Below are 16,672 nucleotides of genomic sequence, written 5' to 3' on the forward strand. Positions count from 1 at the left end.
AAGTTTAGCCCTTTCAATTTCTTTTCATAAAACATTTATAAAACATAGTTTAACTGATAATTTGTAATGCAGCTTCATAAGTAATTGACTTTTAACAGGAAACTTACACACAATCGAAAAATTTAATTTTGATATAAACTACAACTATACTTAATCGGTAATGTTACATATGATACGAAAAATAAGAGTTCCAGATGGCGCCTAAATCGCCAGACACGAAAAAATATCGCATATCATGTTTATTCTGTACCTCCTCTGTTCTAATATCAACTCTGCTTTATCAATCTCCACACCAAACCTCTTTGCCTGACTCCTGATCGATTCGTTCTACTGCAACACCGCTCTTACCGATAGCCAATCTTGTTGTAGCAGCACTGGTTACGTTTCCATGGAGCTTACCGTCGCTCATGGATTCGATCAATACTTCCCTTAATCGTGTGCCGAGCGTCGTCCAAGTCGTGCTGGCCTTCGTGTATCGTGTATGCGCCTCGACGTTTTCCTCTTCGAATCTTTCAGTCCGTAACATGTCGTCGAAGGATCGATAGCGTTGCATGTATAAAAGAAGAATATGTTGCTACTTATTCCCCTGAACCTGCAAAAAGCATGAACGACGCGCGATCTGTGTTCGTGCAATCGAACGTGTAGAAAGAAACGTGACGACAAATCGTTGGGAGGTGTGCCGGATTTCGCGGTTCTTCGACACGAGCTGATCAGCTCTCGTGGTTGGCAGACTGTGAAGATGAAGAGGCAGAATGTGAGGACTTTGTCGTTGGTAGTGTGTACGTTTACTTATTTGCTGATTGGCGCGGCGGTTTTCGACGCATTGGAGTCGAACACGGAGAGGAAGCGCTGGGAGTTTTTATCGGGTGAGACTTGTCTCGTTGTCTTCAAGTGTAAATATGCGAATTTGTTGTTGGTAGAAAATTAATATGAAAATAAATGCTATATGGAAAGTTGATGATGAAAGTTAAGGGTGAAAATGTATATAGAGGAAGGATGGAGGCAGAATATATAGAATTCGAAAATTCTATTGGATAAACTTTGTTTGCTTATTTTCACGTGTAAATATTTGAGTACGCGATTGGTAGATATATCTGTGGAAAACAGAATGTGTTATACAGAGTGGTTGGTAACTGGTGGTACAAGCGGAAAGGGGGTGATTCTACGCGAAAAAAGAAGTCGAAAATATAGAATAAAAATTTTTTTTAATTTTTTTTTTTTTAATTTTTCCATCGAGACAATGATCTACAGTGAGATCCGTTATAACGAGGCGTGATAAAGTGCACGCGTACCGAGCGTAAATTCAAAGTCGATTTTCTCGAAAACAAAGCCTCAAACGAAAAATTTTTATTCTATATTTTCGACTTCTTTCTTCGCGTAGAATCACCCCCTTTGCGCTTGTACCACCAGTTACCAACCACCCTGTATATAGATCGTTCGTGATGTGAATTGATAATGAAAGTATGGAGAAAGAGGTAGAATATATAAAATCGAAAGTTTCTATTGGACGAGTTTTGTTTTGCTGTTCACGTATGTGAATGTGAGAAATGCTTAGAGTAAGAGATTGGTAGGAAATGAATAGACAAATGAACAATATATAGAACACTGATGGCGATAAGGCCGGTAGTATATATAGAGGGGTAGTATAAATACACACGCACATATCAGCTGCGTCGGGGTTGATATTTTCACGTGCCGATGTTTAAGCGTGGGATTAAGGTAAACGTATAACGTTAAGGGTTGAAAATAGAGAGATAGGATGCACAGTATGATATTCAGCGCTGATATTTTCATAGATGAATATTTTAGATAATAATTAGTAGCATTTTCCGCTTGTGAATATTTAAGTACGTGATTAAATATAATGTTAAGAGTTAGGGATGAAAAATAGCAAGGAAGGGTAAATTTAGGGTGGCTACTCTCATACCTGCAAATTTTAATTCTCAATTAACAGAAAGATATGTAGCCAAGAATAATAGAATATATACATAAATAATAATAATAATAATAATAATACTATTGAAAATTGTGGTTATGTTAATGATTTTAGAGGTTCGTCGAAACATGATCAAGAAGTACAACATCACGCAGGAAGATTACATAATGTTGGAGATTGTTATAATAGAAAATAAGCCACACAAAGCAGGCCCTCAATGGAAATTCGCTGGTGCCTTTTATTTCGCGACTCTTGTGCTTGCTATGATAGGTGAGTGATACCCTCAAGCGTGTTTGCTACGTGTTTAGAATGTTGATTTTGTGCAGTAGAAGTTAAATATGTATCGTAGATAATCGATATTAAGTTACAACCTTGTAATCTTTAATGTGTATGTATTTATAAAATACATAATAAATTCCTATATTTTATATGACACATAATAATCTTAAGTTTTTAGTTGATAAAGTATTATCCTATTCTATATTTATTATTATTTTATATTTGTATTACTCTAGATAAATTAATTTGACATATTCTGCATCATTTATATCAGAAACTTTCATATTAAAAGTTTTTATATTTATATTCTCAATCATCATAAGATTTTATTTCAATTTCTTATAAAATTTCAAGGGTACGGACACTCGACGCCAGTCACCATAGGAGGAAAAGCATTCTGCATGGCATACGCCATGGTAGGCATTCCTCTCGGTTTGATAATGTTCCAGAGTATCGGTGAACGTCTAAACAAGTTCGCCTCTGTAGTCATCAAACGAGCAAAGACGTATTTGAGATGCCAGAAAACAGAAGCAACCGAGATTAATCTAATGCTCGCGACTGGTTTACTTTCGAGCATAATTATCACGACTGGAGCTGCTGTGTTCTCGCGTTACGAGGGATGGAGCTACTTCGACAGCTTCTACTACTGTTTTGTCACGCTGACTACCATCGGTTTTGGTGATTACGTCGCCTTACAGGTAAATTCGTCTAACGATAAATTCAATATTTCATCGAAATCTTATCAAACCTTTGTCAATTCGTATTAATAGCTCTGATATTTTATCGAAGTTTCACAAGAAGAAGTTAGAATTTGTTAATTTTTAGCAAGAACTTCTTTGTTGCTTGAATTTTATTGCTTCGTTATTATTAGTTTCTCAATTCATTTTTGTTGATAGGAGAGTATTTATTCTTCAGTTCGCTTTATCTTAATATTTAAATTTAGCAAAAGACTTTTGTAATATTTGTTTGCGATGAAAACGTTACAGAATGATCACGCACTTTCCAATAAACCTGGATACGTGGCCTTAAGCTTAGTCTTTATACTATTCGGCCTGGCCGTCGTCGCTGCCAGCATAAACTTACTCGTCCTCCGTTTTATGACGATGTAAGTACATATTCCTTCACCCAAAAGCGTGCACATATATCTCACTTGTCCCCTTTTACTTATCGGTACTCTGTCTTCTCAGGCCACGCTGTAAATGTAGGTCACGTCCAAGATATTACTCTTCAAAAATTTATGTGATATCTTTGAGCACATTTCCACTTATTTCACTTCTTCAATGGTCAAAAAGCAAAGAGGGTTTCTTTTAACAAAATGTCAATTATTCGCAGCCAAATTTTTTTTATTAAAAATTTCCAAAGATTGAAAGGAGTTCTCCAGTTATATTTATAACATTACACTTAATAAGAGAGTTCTATCCCTAATTTCATTGAAGCTTGTTACAATGCTGGCGAAATATCAAAGCATTGCTACCGATTGTATGTTCTCAAGTCGTATGACTTGAAATTTTGAATCTTGAATTTTGAAGCCCTGAAAAATTCTGAAATTTCTAATCTTTCTTAATTATTAAATAGGAACACGGGTGACGCTCGTCGCGACGAAGAGCTTCAACCAGCTTCTCATCACGTGTTAACACTAGACGGTGAGGTGGTCGCTGTAAATGGAAAACTATTAGCTGGCCACGTGCCCATAGTTCACGACACGGATGACTGCGTGAGCGTGTGCTCGTGCACGTGTCTAGGACCTCCGAATTCTGAGCTACTGGACCAAGGTTACCAAGGCTACAGGCCTCCTTCAATCTCGAGCCTTCGCGTGAAACGTGCATCCGTCTGATGGAAGGAGTTCCGTCGTCGCAGTTTACGTCGTCGATTATCGAGAGCTGACAGTAGAGAACTACTTGGTATCGACGTGTAAAAGATCGACTCGAGAATTAATATAACCAAATGGATTTAAAAATCCGTGAAGGAAACAATGACATTGGAAATAATTTCATTGGTATAGTTCACAATGGAGATTTTCAAGTTGATTCAAATTGGACCGACGTTCGAAATTGTGTTCTTATAAGATCTACCTTATAACGTTCAAGGACTCGTTATCGATTTTTGAAGACGTATTTTGAAGACAGCCAGTGGAGTTTGTTCTGTGGAGGTGACTTTAGAATTGAACTATTGAATTGTACTTGGCTCATGTTGTAATATTACGAATAGTCGTAAGAAGAAGGACGTTCAGAGAGTGTTTGATCGTTTGTAGACGATTTTGTAACGGTTTGTAACGGTTTCGTACGTTTCATATCGTACCACGGACCATTCTCTCCCGGTGAATTTCTCCCGAAGAGAAGAACTCCCGAGAGAGTTTCAAATTCTTTAGAAAATTTAAGAATTCGAATTCGTATTCGGTGTTCATGCTGTGTCATATGTATTGAACGATTATTGAAATTATTGAAGATTGTAGATTAGTCATGAAGGTTGCATCGGTATTAGAAATTGTTGCTTAGAGGATTGTTTTGTTCCGAAGATAAGTTGGGTTTCTTCGAATAAACTTTCAAATTAAAATTTTTTATGATTTTCACTACCTATGTTGCATGTTAATAAAATCTTTTACATTTTACAAAAATCTGTTCTCAAAGTGTACGTATATGATTTACACAAATTCTGACAAAAGCATTTGCTTAGATTTTGATATCCTTCAAAAATGTTTTACGGACAAAACAATCCTCGTAAAAGAGAAAATAATTTGTTTGATGAAAGTTGAAGAAGTAGAGATCGCCGTTTCGATCTCGGTTATTTGTATGTATACTGAATATATAAAACGTAAACAGAACAATATCCAGGCCTCGTTAGCATGATTGTTAAATACATATATACGACTCGATGTTTGTACTAATAAACGTAAAAGCTGGAAAATGTGAAAATTTCACGTAAATCGTCAATCGACGAAAAGAAAAAGTCGATCTTAGGAAGTAGCTTAATTTTGTAGCTACGAAAATTGTGATTGTACAATTTTCGAGAATTGTAACTCGAACTTGAATAACAATTTTATCGTACTTGCGATGCGAAAGAAACATACATACATCTCAGCGTCGTATTTTTTAAACCTAAGATTAGAGAATATATCAACCGACAAACAGAAATAACCGGGAAGACTGATAGTTGAATTAACTGACTAGTTGTTATCTTTTTAACACAAATTTCTCTAGGCGCCTGTTTTAACCCTCCAAAAGTTAAAAAGTTAAGAATTGTAAAATATTCATGTAATTTTAGTATTTTTATAATTCATTTATTATAGTATCTACGTTTGTCTGTTTCATTTTGTAATTATGTAGTATTCGTCTAAGCGATCGTGAATTTTGTAAAAGTATACGATAAATAGTCGCTTATTTGTTGTTGATTAAAAGCATTCATGTTTAGTAGTTTAAACGTGAAACGAAATTTTTGAAGACTAAAAAATGATATATTGTGAATATTTCAAGTAACTGCAGAGTGGTTCCTAAGTATCTTGTATTTTAGATATTTAAGATATTACTAAAGATACTGAGATTTTAGAGGGAATTTTTAAACATTAATTTCGACCAGTTTCTATGGCCAACAGGAAAAATTTAGATTTTCGAAGATTTGAATATTTCGATAGTCTAGATATCTGTTTAGATGGTTTAAGTATCTAGAGATATAAAACATAAGACAAATAATTTTTCGTTTTAAATATTACAAATATTTAATTGAAGCATGTTCTAACATTTTACAAGTGAAGCCAGATTATTCAACGCTACTTCGTAAATATTTAGTTTCAGAATATAGGGTCATAAATTTATCAAAATTTTCACAACATGCACAAAGAATAGAAACATGGATAAAAGGACAACAGTTTACTTTTGATAATCATAATTATAATAATTAAATATATATACAATATAATTAATATATATACAATAAATTTGAAAATAGAATATTTTTCGTTTCAAACCAAAGTAAGCCAGAAACTAAATAAAACTTATTTCGATGAATTTGATTATTCTGGCTTCAGAGTAACTCACGTACGAAAGAAATATTTACCAGAAAAAATGATGCTCAAAAATGAAAGTGCATTAAACATAGCAAGCAAACTGACTGGAGGGTTAAAACGAATTCCAAAATATTTTATGTTTTATTGTTTCTTACATTCGAACTTACAGTTGCCGGTACCATACCATATCAATGCTTCTTTTCTTCCCAACGACGCGTTCTGTTTTCGTCAATTATCAATGATTGATCTGAGTGATCAACACACGCACAAAAGCAGTTACGTATCGTTTAATAAAAATAGCGACAAAACCACGATCGATCCTTATAGGAACATCGCTGTACAGAGTAAACGATAATGTGCACTCATTTGTATACATGTACCTTAGTTCATAGGCGCTCGTCGCATTCTAAGACGGTATATGATTGGGTATATTTTTTATCGTCGAGAATTTTTTAATAAATGACAGTTCATTATTTTCTTTCTCGCGTTCATTTCTTCCCTGCCTGTTTTCACTTACATCGATTCAAAATTTGCAAACTTCGGATCGGGATTTGAAAATCGTGAAAACCCTTCAGGTTATGAATTTTGATCCACAATCGAGAAAAAGCTGGATTGTGATAGAAATAAGGCAATATGGAAATTATTTTACGCTAAATTATATTATATTCGCGGTGTACTCGAACTGTGTGAAAATGATCAAAATTAAAGTTTAAAGTTTACAGTTCATACTTCAGAATTCGAAGTTCAAAGTTTGGGGTTAAAAGCTCAAGATTCAAGGGCGAAGTTCCAAATTTAGCGTTCAAGACTTCCGACTAGAAGTTCAAGATTTAATGTTATAATTCCAGATTTCAAATATCACATTTTAAGTTTCAAGTTTCAAATTGCTATATTACAACTAACTAGACAATTTGTAGCAAGAGAAAAGCATGGATTCCGGCGTGAAGCCCCATATCTGTGCCTTAAAAAATAGTGACAAATACTACATGTTCGGTTCAGATGAGGACATCACGTGTAAAAATATATGGATAAACATGTTCCAAATCAATGGGAAAACACCGAGGGCGAAAATATTTTTCGACAGTATGGCGCACGTGTGTGCCGAGAGAAGAAGGCACGCTTTGATACATTGGTGGATTATTCATCCTTGCAGCAGTTGGAGGTACCTATGAAATTAAGGTCATAAACGAAAAAATAAATATTTTTAAAAAACGGTTAAACAGATACAGCTTGCACTAAAGGAATTTTTTAGGTTTCTATGGGACTTGGTAATGACAGTGGTATATTTGGTTGGCTTTCTGACGATCCCATTTTCCGTCAGTTTTATTGTCATGAGTCACGATAGAATTCGAATGGATAAATTCAATTTTTTAATCTACGCTTTCTGTTGGATGGATATAGTATGCAATTGCTTCACTGGATATTACGACAAGAAACTCATGCAGGTGGAATTGGCTCCCTTCAAGATATTCATGTACTTTCTTTATATATATCTTTTTAGAATGCAGAATTTGCATATAGAATATTTTTTATTCATTTGAATTTTAATTGATTTAAATATCATGTGATATTAAAAAATATCTAGCATGAAAGTTGATTGATTTAAGAGTACAAATAACATGATTTATTCTCATAGGAACTATTTAAAAACCTTTCTTATATTGGATATCCTTTCTTCATTGCCATGGGATCACATAACTTTGCCATGGCGAAGTCTTCCTGGAAGAGAATCTAATCATTTAGTTTCTCTACTCAACCTCTTACCTTGTTTGAAGCTGTCGCGTTATGGCTACGTTAATATGCGAATCTCCGAGCTTTTTAGCGTAATCTCCCTTTTTTAAATTTAAAGGAAATTTTAAAAATTTATAAATAATTTTAACTGCACGCGTACATCATTGTCACGGATATCTTTATTCGGCATTTTAGCATTTCGAAGTGATGCACTTTTATTACGAACTATTTTCCACCTTCATGCTGGGATTTTACATAATGTACTGGTCTTCGTGTCTGTATTACTTGATACCAGTGTTAGTTTTGCACTTCAGTAACTCTTTACCAGAAGTAAGGGATGAAAAATATATACTAGCACCTATTCTTAGATTTCAAAATCTAATTAATAAATAATGTTTAATAATATATCATGTTCATGAGTGAAAGTTCATGGCATTGCATCTTTTTTAAATTAAAAAGATTAATGAAGTTAAACAAGAGGAATATATATAAACAATATGAAGAGTAGAGAAATAATTGTTTCTAGTGATTGCAAATAATAAAATTGCAACAAATAAATATTATTATAAAACGATAATATTAAAACACAATTCGCGTGAGATGAAATTTCACTAATGATAGTCTCTAAGAATTACAGAAATGTAGATAGAAAATTTATAGTAATATAATTTAATAAACGTTATACAGGAATGTCCTGAATGTTGGATGACAGGGTTAGACAGTAGCAGCATACCTTCCAGGTTTCAATATACACTCTTTATCGTCGTGGAGAAATTAGCAGCGAGTGGTTACGGTGGTTTCGTGCCAAGAACAAACGGTCACATTGTACTGAGCTTTGTTCTTATACTCATTGGTAGAGTACTCGAATGTTACATTGCAGGCAAGATATTTTCTAAAGAATCACGTAGACGCATATATTTTCAATCTCTAAATAGTATATGAATCTCATTTTAGTGATGCTGATTCAAATAAAAGCAGGAAAACAAGCATCGGAATCAAAATTTCAAGAAATAATAAATCAGTTATGCGCTTACACGAGTCAAAAACAATTACCAAAGCACATGAAGATTCGTCTTCTGGCTTATTACTATTATCGTTTCAGGAATAGTTACTTTCGTGAAAAGTCTATCTTATCCAATTTATCAGGTAACCAAATATAATTTACTATTTCATTCGTTTCTTGATTAAGATTTATAATTAATTAATAACTCGTTGTAATCTAGAACAATTACGTCAAGAGATTGCGCTTCAATCGAGCCATCGTTTAGTCGAAAATGTAGCAATATTCAAGGACTTACCCAAATACATCTTACGATCCATCATAAAGAATTTGAAATTCGAGCTTTATCTACCGAACGACGTGATCATCAAAGCAGGAGCTTATGGCGATTGTATGTTCTTTTTATCTGCTGGAACTGTCGCTGTGTTAACACCCACTGGGAAAGAGGTATGTGGTAGGACCATTCGACAGTGTATCCTTAACATTTCTAACCAAAGAAAAATTTAAAATTTCCATTAAATCTAACTCAAACTTTTAAATTACAGTATCGATTTAACGTGTCATATATTAATTTTCCCCTCTATTTATATCTCTAATCCCTAATCCAAACGTGTTTATACACGCTAATATGATTATACACAAATTAATAAGAACATATTAAAAAAACATTTATTTGCAATTTTATTATCGAACTGATACCATTAGATTCCATTTCTCCCAAAATACTTCCCTGGTTTCAAAACCAAATTCCGTTCATAAATGTCCCTCCTCTTCATACCTACAATTTTCTCCTACTCTATAAATGTAATTATACACATATCAACAAGAAAATATAAAAAAATCATTTTCTTTCAATTTTGTTGTACCATTCATTGTTCAAGTACCATTAAACTCCATTTTGTATACGTTACATTTCATTTTTCATAAAGGTACTTGCCTGATCCAGATTTTACTTAAATTTAACACACCAGAAAGATCGAACCTTTCCCTTTAAAATGCTTTATGATTTAAGGTCCTACGACTTTCCGTCTTTAGGATACGTCAGTTTAAAATGAATGATAACTTGCAGCGTTTCGCTATCGCTGTCCTTCTCGCACTCTTGGATCTCTCTGTCGCACGCGGCTTTCCTAACCTACTGCCCACATGCTCATGCGCACTAATCAGGAACGTGCACTGTACTACGCGCGTAAGCACGTGCAATAACTAGGTCACGTTGTTTCCGGGAATTTCGGTCATTTATCTTTTCGCACAAATTCGTACGCGTCGCTTTAAATCGCTGTATCTCCGGAACCATTTGAGATATCGACTTAAAACAAAAAGTATTTTAAAGTGTATGTTTCCTGCTATCTTTCAAGCTACTTTGCATTCAACTGAAGTGATTATTGCGGTAATTTGTCGTTGATTTCTGTGACTACCTATTTATAAGTTGAATAAATTGTATGGCAATTAACGAATGAATGTAATGATCAATATTATGGAGCATAGTTAAAATTATATGATGTCTTTATAAAGACACTGATTGTGAGCTAATAGGCGTGTTATAGTTTTTTCACATATTAATTGAGATTAGGATAAAATGTTTGTTACTGACATATTTTTGTAATTACTTTTGATTGAAGGAATCTCCCAGTAATTATAAAATGAGTACAAAAATCGATATAGAGAGATTTTTTTGCGAAAAAGGTATTCGATGTGAGACACAATTCTCTTTCAACTCGTTTCTCACTTTCGTTTCTTAAGATTCAATTATCTTAAGGCAGTAATGAGTATTCGTTATTTTCATCATTTACGAAGCTAATTTGTTTCCCTTTTTTTTTTTTTTTTTGTAGATCTGTCACCTGGACGACGGAGCCCATTTTGGAGAAGTAGCGCTTCTAGTTGGTGAACAAAGAAGAGTCGCAAGCGTGATCGCGATTGAAGTGTGCGAGGTGTACCGTTTGGATCGCAAAGATTTTCGAAAGTGCATCTCCGTGCACACGGAATTATTCGCGAAGATCGAGAGACTCGCGACCGAGAGGATCGAGAGAGCTATGATCATTGAAGAACACCATAAACGTCATCTTAAGCGAAGTTCTGTTCAAGTTGATCATAAAAAAACTGTAGGACGTTACTAAAAAGAGAATAGTTCGAATAATACGTAATATTATACTCAATAGTAATAAATGTTAATATAGTAATTATGTTAATAATTCTTATAATTATTAAATAAACAATGTGATATAAAGATTTAGATGCAACAAAATGTTGTTAGAAAAATTCACATACCTATTAATTAGAAATTAGAAAGAATAATCCTCATCAAGAAGTCGCTGATAGCAACAAAGTTCCTCGATAAGAAAAATAATCATGCTAATCGTTTAATCATATATTTAAGGATCTTATATATTATTATTGTCCATACAATGTTTGTATAGTGGCATTCCTTCATTTCTACCTTTATTTTATATATATAATTGTATATATATATATATATATATATATATATATATATATATATATATATTTATATTATATTAATCGTTACCTAAGGTATAACTTACAAGTACTAAAATCACTAAAATCTTTAGCACTGTCGCGATGTGTGTGATAATACATTAGAAACACGAATTTGTATGATTAATCTAATCCTTCTTTCACGTCTTTTATTTTTCTCTTTTTTGGCGAGTTTTCTTGTTTCCTCGTATTTTTCTCATGTAACTTACGCTTAAATCCTTCGTCGTGTATTCGTAGTAACAATCGTAAATCGTAGCTGACTCGTTAAGAATTTTCTTCACTCTCTTTAGTTTATATAAGAATATTAAAACAAAATTTTTTGAAAAGACTTCTGTTGATTCTACGCGAGGTACGTTCCATTGCATATTTTTGTTTAACTTTATTCTATAGAAATTAAATGAAATGCGTTTCTCAAAACTGTAAAACACGTAGAAAAAGAAGTGAAATGAATTTCAAAATTACTCGTATAGAAAGATCCTATTTTCACTTATATTTTCCAAAACGATTAAATTCACAAAATTCAAGTTCTAAATAACCAACTAAAATTATTCATTACACGAATCAATAGTTCCATTATATTATCTTAAATCCTTAATTATTTGCGTATATAATTATAATATATCATTATAACTATCATAGCCATTCTAAACATCACTATATGTTAATTATCATTATCACACTACCTTTGTGTTACAAAAAGAAAACGCATTGATATTTGGAAAATTAATTGGAAATCGACGAATCAACCGGTCACGATCGTTTCTACGAATTTTACAAAGTTTCCATAAGGAATTGTCCAGCGGTCTGTAAGATAGGTCGATTAAATGAGTACAATACGTAATACAGGGATAATTATATACATGTCCAGTGTATAACGTGTAAGTGAATATGTTGCCATTGCATAGACTTTAAAATCACACGGTACAAATATAAATTATTTACTATAGAATAGAGAAAATCTACCGAAACAACTTGCTTGACGTTATGTACCTTTTGTTCTTTCCTTGCATTATCACTTCTTGTAATAAACACGATACATTCTTTTCTACGTTACATTTTCTTTAGTCTTCTTTTTTTTGTATTTTTGTATTTTTTTGCTTGTTACCGATATGCAATCAGTAGGATATATCTATGTAAACTAGGAGAATTTATGCTATTTATACATTTACTAAATAATGTCGTGTTGCTACGTTACTACAATCGTGTCATGTCTGTTTGGTCATATCTAAAGGAGTACGGAGGAGAAGAGTACTCAATATCTTTCCATTATTCCTTGTTTCTTTCCTTTCTTGCTACGATTCCTCCGGGTAAATGAAGAAAACGATAATAAAGGTTTACATGCTTCATTTCTTTTAAAGCAATACTGTGATTGTCACAATTTCCAAATTTTATCTAGATTCTACTGTACATAAAGACCACACATGGGAAAAATATGACAAGTTCATTTTTGTTGATTTTCTCATTATTTTGTTACACGTATTTTAATATAAAATTTTAATATGTTTGTTATTCATTTGTTACGTCTATTTTAATATGAAATAGTTCAAAAAGGGCATCTTGTGATAAATGATAAATCTATAATATTTTGTACGAAACGAACAATTATGTTGTTCTAACTTCATTAATATAATATCGAATATACAATAACATTGAATTTTGAGATTGCTCTTCTATAGAAGACTTGCTAACAAAAATGTGACTTGAGTCATATTTCCACTTGTGGTCTTCATACGTTTGATACGTAATTAGGAAATAATATACGAATATATATATATTTTATTCGATAAGGAAACGTAAAAAATTGGAGGAATAGCTTTTTCACACTTTGGTACGATCGTCTAATATCTTTTTCTTTTTAGTGACTATCAGTAAATTTCTGTGATTGAAAATCTTCAGACAATTCGTTCTGCTTCGCGTACTACTACTATTTTCGTATTTACACTAACGGTAATCTGTATGTAAAGTTCTATTTAGCACTCCTTCCTCGACACTTTCGAAGGGCTTCTAATAAGGCACTGTCATTTACTGTGACTGAAACGATCAGACGAAAGAAGAATGTCCTTTTTTTCCTACAGTTCCGCGGATTCTTTCCATTATCGAGTAAAACTTACGCTTACAATATATCTATAATATTTATATATAATTATAAATGCTTTTGGTACCTTCCTTCAGAATTTTGATACGCTACAAGCTACTGATATTTTTGCGACACTTCAAGATTAAAAGCATAAATTATCTTTTACCGATATTGGAACGAAATATGCATACAATTTTCCAATGATATGTAACCTTCTTCCACTCTATATTGAAATTAACCCTTTGTTGATTGAACCTTCCTGAACTTCTTTTTTGTTAATCAGTAATAGAAATACATTTTTTCCTATATTTTTGTGAAGAAGAGATAGTATATCAAAATTGGTATCAGCTTTACCAAGAAGAAATATGTCGTTTCTAACTTGTTAGAATATAATATCGTGTAAGAAAAGGAAATAATTTTATATAAGAGTTTCACGCTACTTTTTGATAAGTTCGGAATTGACACAACTTATGCTCTTATTCTCAAACATCGAGGCTTCACGATATATGATACGCTATACATAGTAATAGTGTGTAGTTAACATTACGATTGAAATGTTCAGGAACAAATATATAAATGCAACACGTTAATATGGTGAAAGAAGGTGCGTATCGTGATTGAATTACTGATAAATGCTTGTAAAGTGTTATTGTAAACCTCTAACGACTTAACTGTTCGATCCTCTTTTTAACGAGCTTTGCACATAAAATTTTGACCACCGAAATCTTTCTAATTTTATCGATATGTTTATTAATCTATTATACAATTTTCAGAACGAAACTACGTAAAAGCGCAAAACTTAAAATAATTGAAACGAAAACATTAGCAAAGAGTCAATTTTCCTTTCCTTTTTTACCAATTCTTCCCATTCTTACTCATTTTACGAGCCAGCATATTGTCGTCACGATGTTGCACCTTCGCCATCCTTAATCGTCGCTATGATAATCGTAAAATGTTGTTCATTGACAGAGGATTGTTTTGTGTTATGGCAATATATTGGAATATCGATAAGGGATATAAGTAGTAACAGTATCATAGAGTATATAAATGGTGTACTGCGTAATAAACTATTTATATTTTACAACGTAACGTGCGTATATTTGTATGCTTCATACAAATAGGTACAAGTTCCCCCTCCCCCAAATTCCCTATTTCTTCTTTTCTTTTCATTTTATGCGATCGCTTAATGCGATCTATCCGCTTAAAAAAAGAAAAAAAGATATAGCGATCTTAACTCGTTTTTTCGCGACATTTTCTTTGTTCCCCTGACGAAGCTCTTTCACTTACAGAATCAGATTGATATCGATACATCGCGTTGTCGTATGGATTCATCGTGACGACTTCCTTGGAACCTTGCGAATATCTTTTACTCTATCCTTAAGAGCTCAAATTTTTGTTAAAATTTAACAGAATACATTATTATCGCAAACGTATGATTTTTGTTTTAAATCTAGAATTAAGATATGTAATGGAGTTTTTTTAGAATTTTGGATCCTTTTATTTCTTAACTTAGAATACATTAAATGATAAAACAAAGAGAGAATTTTAGAATATTTGATAAATTGTCGAATTGTTTACGTTAGAGAAAAATAATTTTGCAAGAGTTGGATATTAAAAAAAAAGACCGTTTAGAACCTAGGTTTACTCATAAATTGCTAAATTATTTTTCCTCGACTATATCTTCACTAGCTATTTCGGCTTTCAATTTCTGTATTTCATCGCATGATTCCAGATTATATTCTGAGATGGCCAACGACTGAAACGCGAATTAAACGGAAAGTAAAATGAAAAGAAGAGCAAATGTTATCGATCGATTAATCGATCGAGATGCGCTTTCTCTCGTTCCCCGGAGGACAGCGATCATTCCTATCTTGATATGGCTTCGACCGACTAGGATTCCAGCGTCAGATCGTATATACATACATAAAACGAACAACGACGAACGACGACGTTGAAACAGAATTGAAGCAAAAGAAGAAACAGCAACGATAAAATCATTTTATGTCTCGTTGTGCAACTCTTTCGTTCTCGCGCTCTTCCGTCTCGCTGTTGCTTAATTATATATTAAAAGTATCTATGTATAGACGTTCTAAGGCTTTGGCAGTGAATTAACGTCACGTTTATGCGGCACGTGTTCGAGACAGAGGAGTTTTGTGTCCTCGAATCGGATCGAATGACCACGCGGCCTCGTCGTCGTCCTCCTTCGTTTCTTTAGTAACGATACATTTGAGAGCCGAGTCTTCTTTTCTTCAGACGTCTCTTTTGCATGATAATAGTGAATTTGACAAGCTACAATTTATAGATTGTAAACTTTTCTTTCGAGGTTTTACGATCCTACACCCTAGAATTTTTAATAATTTTACTACATCATGTCCTGGAATTCTTAATAATTTTTCTATTCCATATCCCATCCAAGTAGGATAATTAATAGTCTCATAATTTGGGAAATTTATTTCTTTTTCTTCTCAAAATTCATTAGTGTTGAAAACTTGTGACTTGTCAAATTTTATTAACAATACTAATTGAACTATGCAAGAGAGACCTTATCGTAATTGATCTGCTTTGTTCATCGGGCTCGCAGGAAGCAAACGAAACTTTCTTAGACGAGATTCTTCAGAATGTACCTTCGCCTCCTTCTCGATGTGTTCAGGTGAGGCCCTCTGGAAGGAAGCTGGCCGGCTTCGGTACAGGATCGGCAGCAGAACTTCGCATAGTATTTGTGCGTACAGTATCTTGCTTTCACGATCAGGTCACACTTCGCGAAGAACGAGTTGTCCTGGCAATTAGGGTGAATGAAGATTCCTAGGAACAGAAAAATTATTTCTTGAACTCTAATCAATTTCGTTTCTTTCATGACATAATAACGTCATTTATCAAAATGTTGAAATTGTTGAGAATTTTTATATTTTGAATTGGTTGAAGATAGTTGCACTTTCTTGCACAGTTGAACTTTTTTTACTGTTGAAATAAGCTTTTATTTTTTAAGAGAGTTTTTATTTGTCTAATTATATGTATATATATTATTATTGACAAGTTGAATACTTGAAATTCAAAAATTTCTATTTCTAGAAGTTATAGTTGTTTCAAAATTTGCATAAATAAAATAATGGTAAATAAAATATCATTTTAAAATTATACTGGTCAAAATTACACTGGTAA

The 16,672-nt window shown here is 33.0% G+C and overlaps 3 protein-coding genes across 11 annotated transcripts in view; 2 read left to right on the plus strand and 1 right to left on the minus strand.

Annotated features, from left to right (window-relative positions):
• Positions 1–729: 729 nt before the first annotated feature.
• On the plus strand, positions 730–6,688 carry Task7 (TWIK-related acid-sensitive K[+] channel 7). The gene is made up of 5 exons (XM_069126205.1): positions 730–866; positions 2,051–2,206; positions 2,570–2,913; positions 3,202–3,320; positions 3,791–6,688. The coding sequence occupies exons 1-5, from the start codon at positions 740–742 to the stop codon at positions 4,047–4,049; spliced, it is 1,005 nt and encodes a 334-aa protein (XP_068982306.1). The 5' UTR covers positions 730–739; the 3' UTR covers positions 4,050–6,688.
• Positions 6,689–7,141: 453 nt separating this feature from the next.
• LOC138186418 (potassium/sodium hyperpolarization-activated cyclic nucleotide-gated channel 1) lies at positions 7,142–11,325 on the plus strand. The gene is made up of 8 exons (XM_069126297.1): positions 7,142–7,374; positions 7,465–7,686; positions 7,849–8,035; positions 8,139–8,273; positions 8,631–8,823; positions 8,898–9,089; positions 9,167–9,390; positions 10,773–11,325. The coding sequence occupies exons 1-8, from the start codon at positions 7,142–7,144 to the stop codon at positions 11,055–11,057; spliced, it is 1,671 nt and encodes a 556-aa protein (XP_068982398.1). The 3' UTR covers positions 11,058–11,325.
• Positions 11,326–11,425: 100 nt separating this feature from the next.
• Positions 11,426–16,672, minus strand: part of Ppn (proteoglycan-like sulfated glycoprotein papilin) — a 157,236-nt gene continuing 151,989 nt past the window's right edge. For all 9 annotated transcript variants that reach the window (XM_069126191.1, XM_069126192.1, XM_069126197.1 and 6 more), the window contains one exon: positions 11,426–16,315. In XM_069126191.1, the coding sequence (XP_068982292.1) occupies positions 16,113–16,315 (203 nt within the window). In that variant the 3' untranslated portion in view covers positions 11,426–16,112. The remainder of the gene's footprint in view (positions 16,316–16,672) is intronic.

The sequence above is a fragment of the Bombus flavifrons genome, chromosome 13, assembly GCF_040668555.2.
Source record: "Bombus flavifrons isolate JBK064 chromosome 13, iyBomFlav1_principal, whole genome shotgun sequence".
Taxonomy (NCBI): domain Eukaryota; kingdom Metazoa; phylum Arthropoda; class Insecta; order Hymenoptera; family Apidae; genus Bombus; species Bombus flavifrons.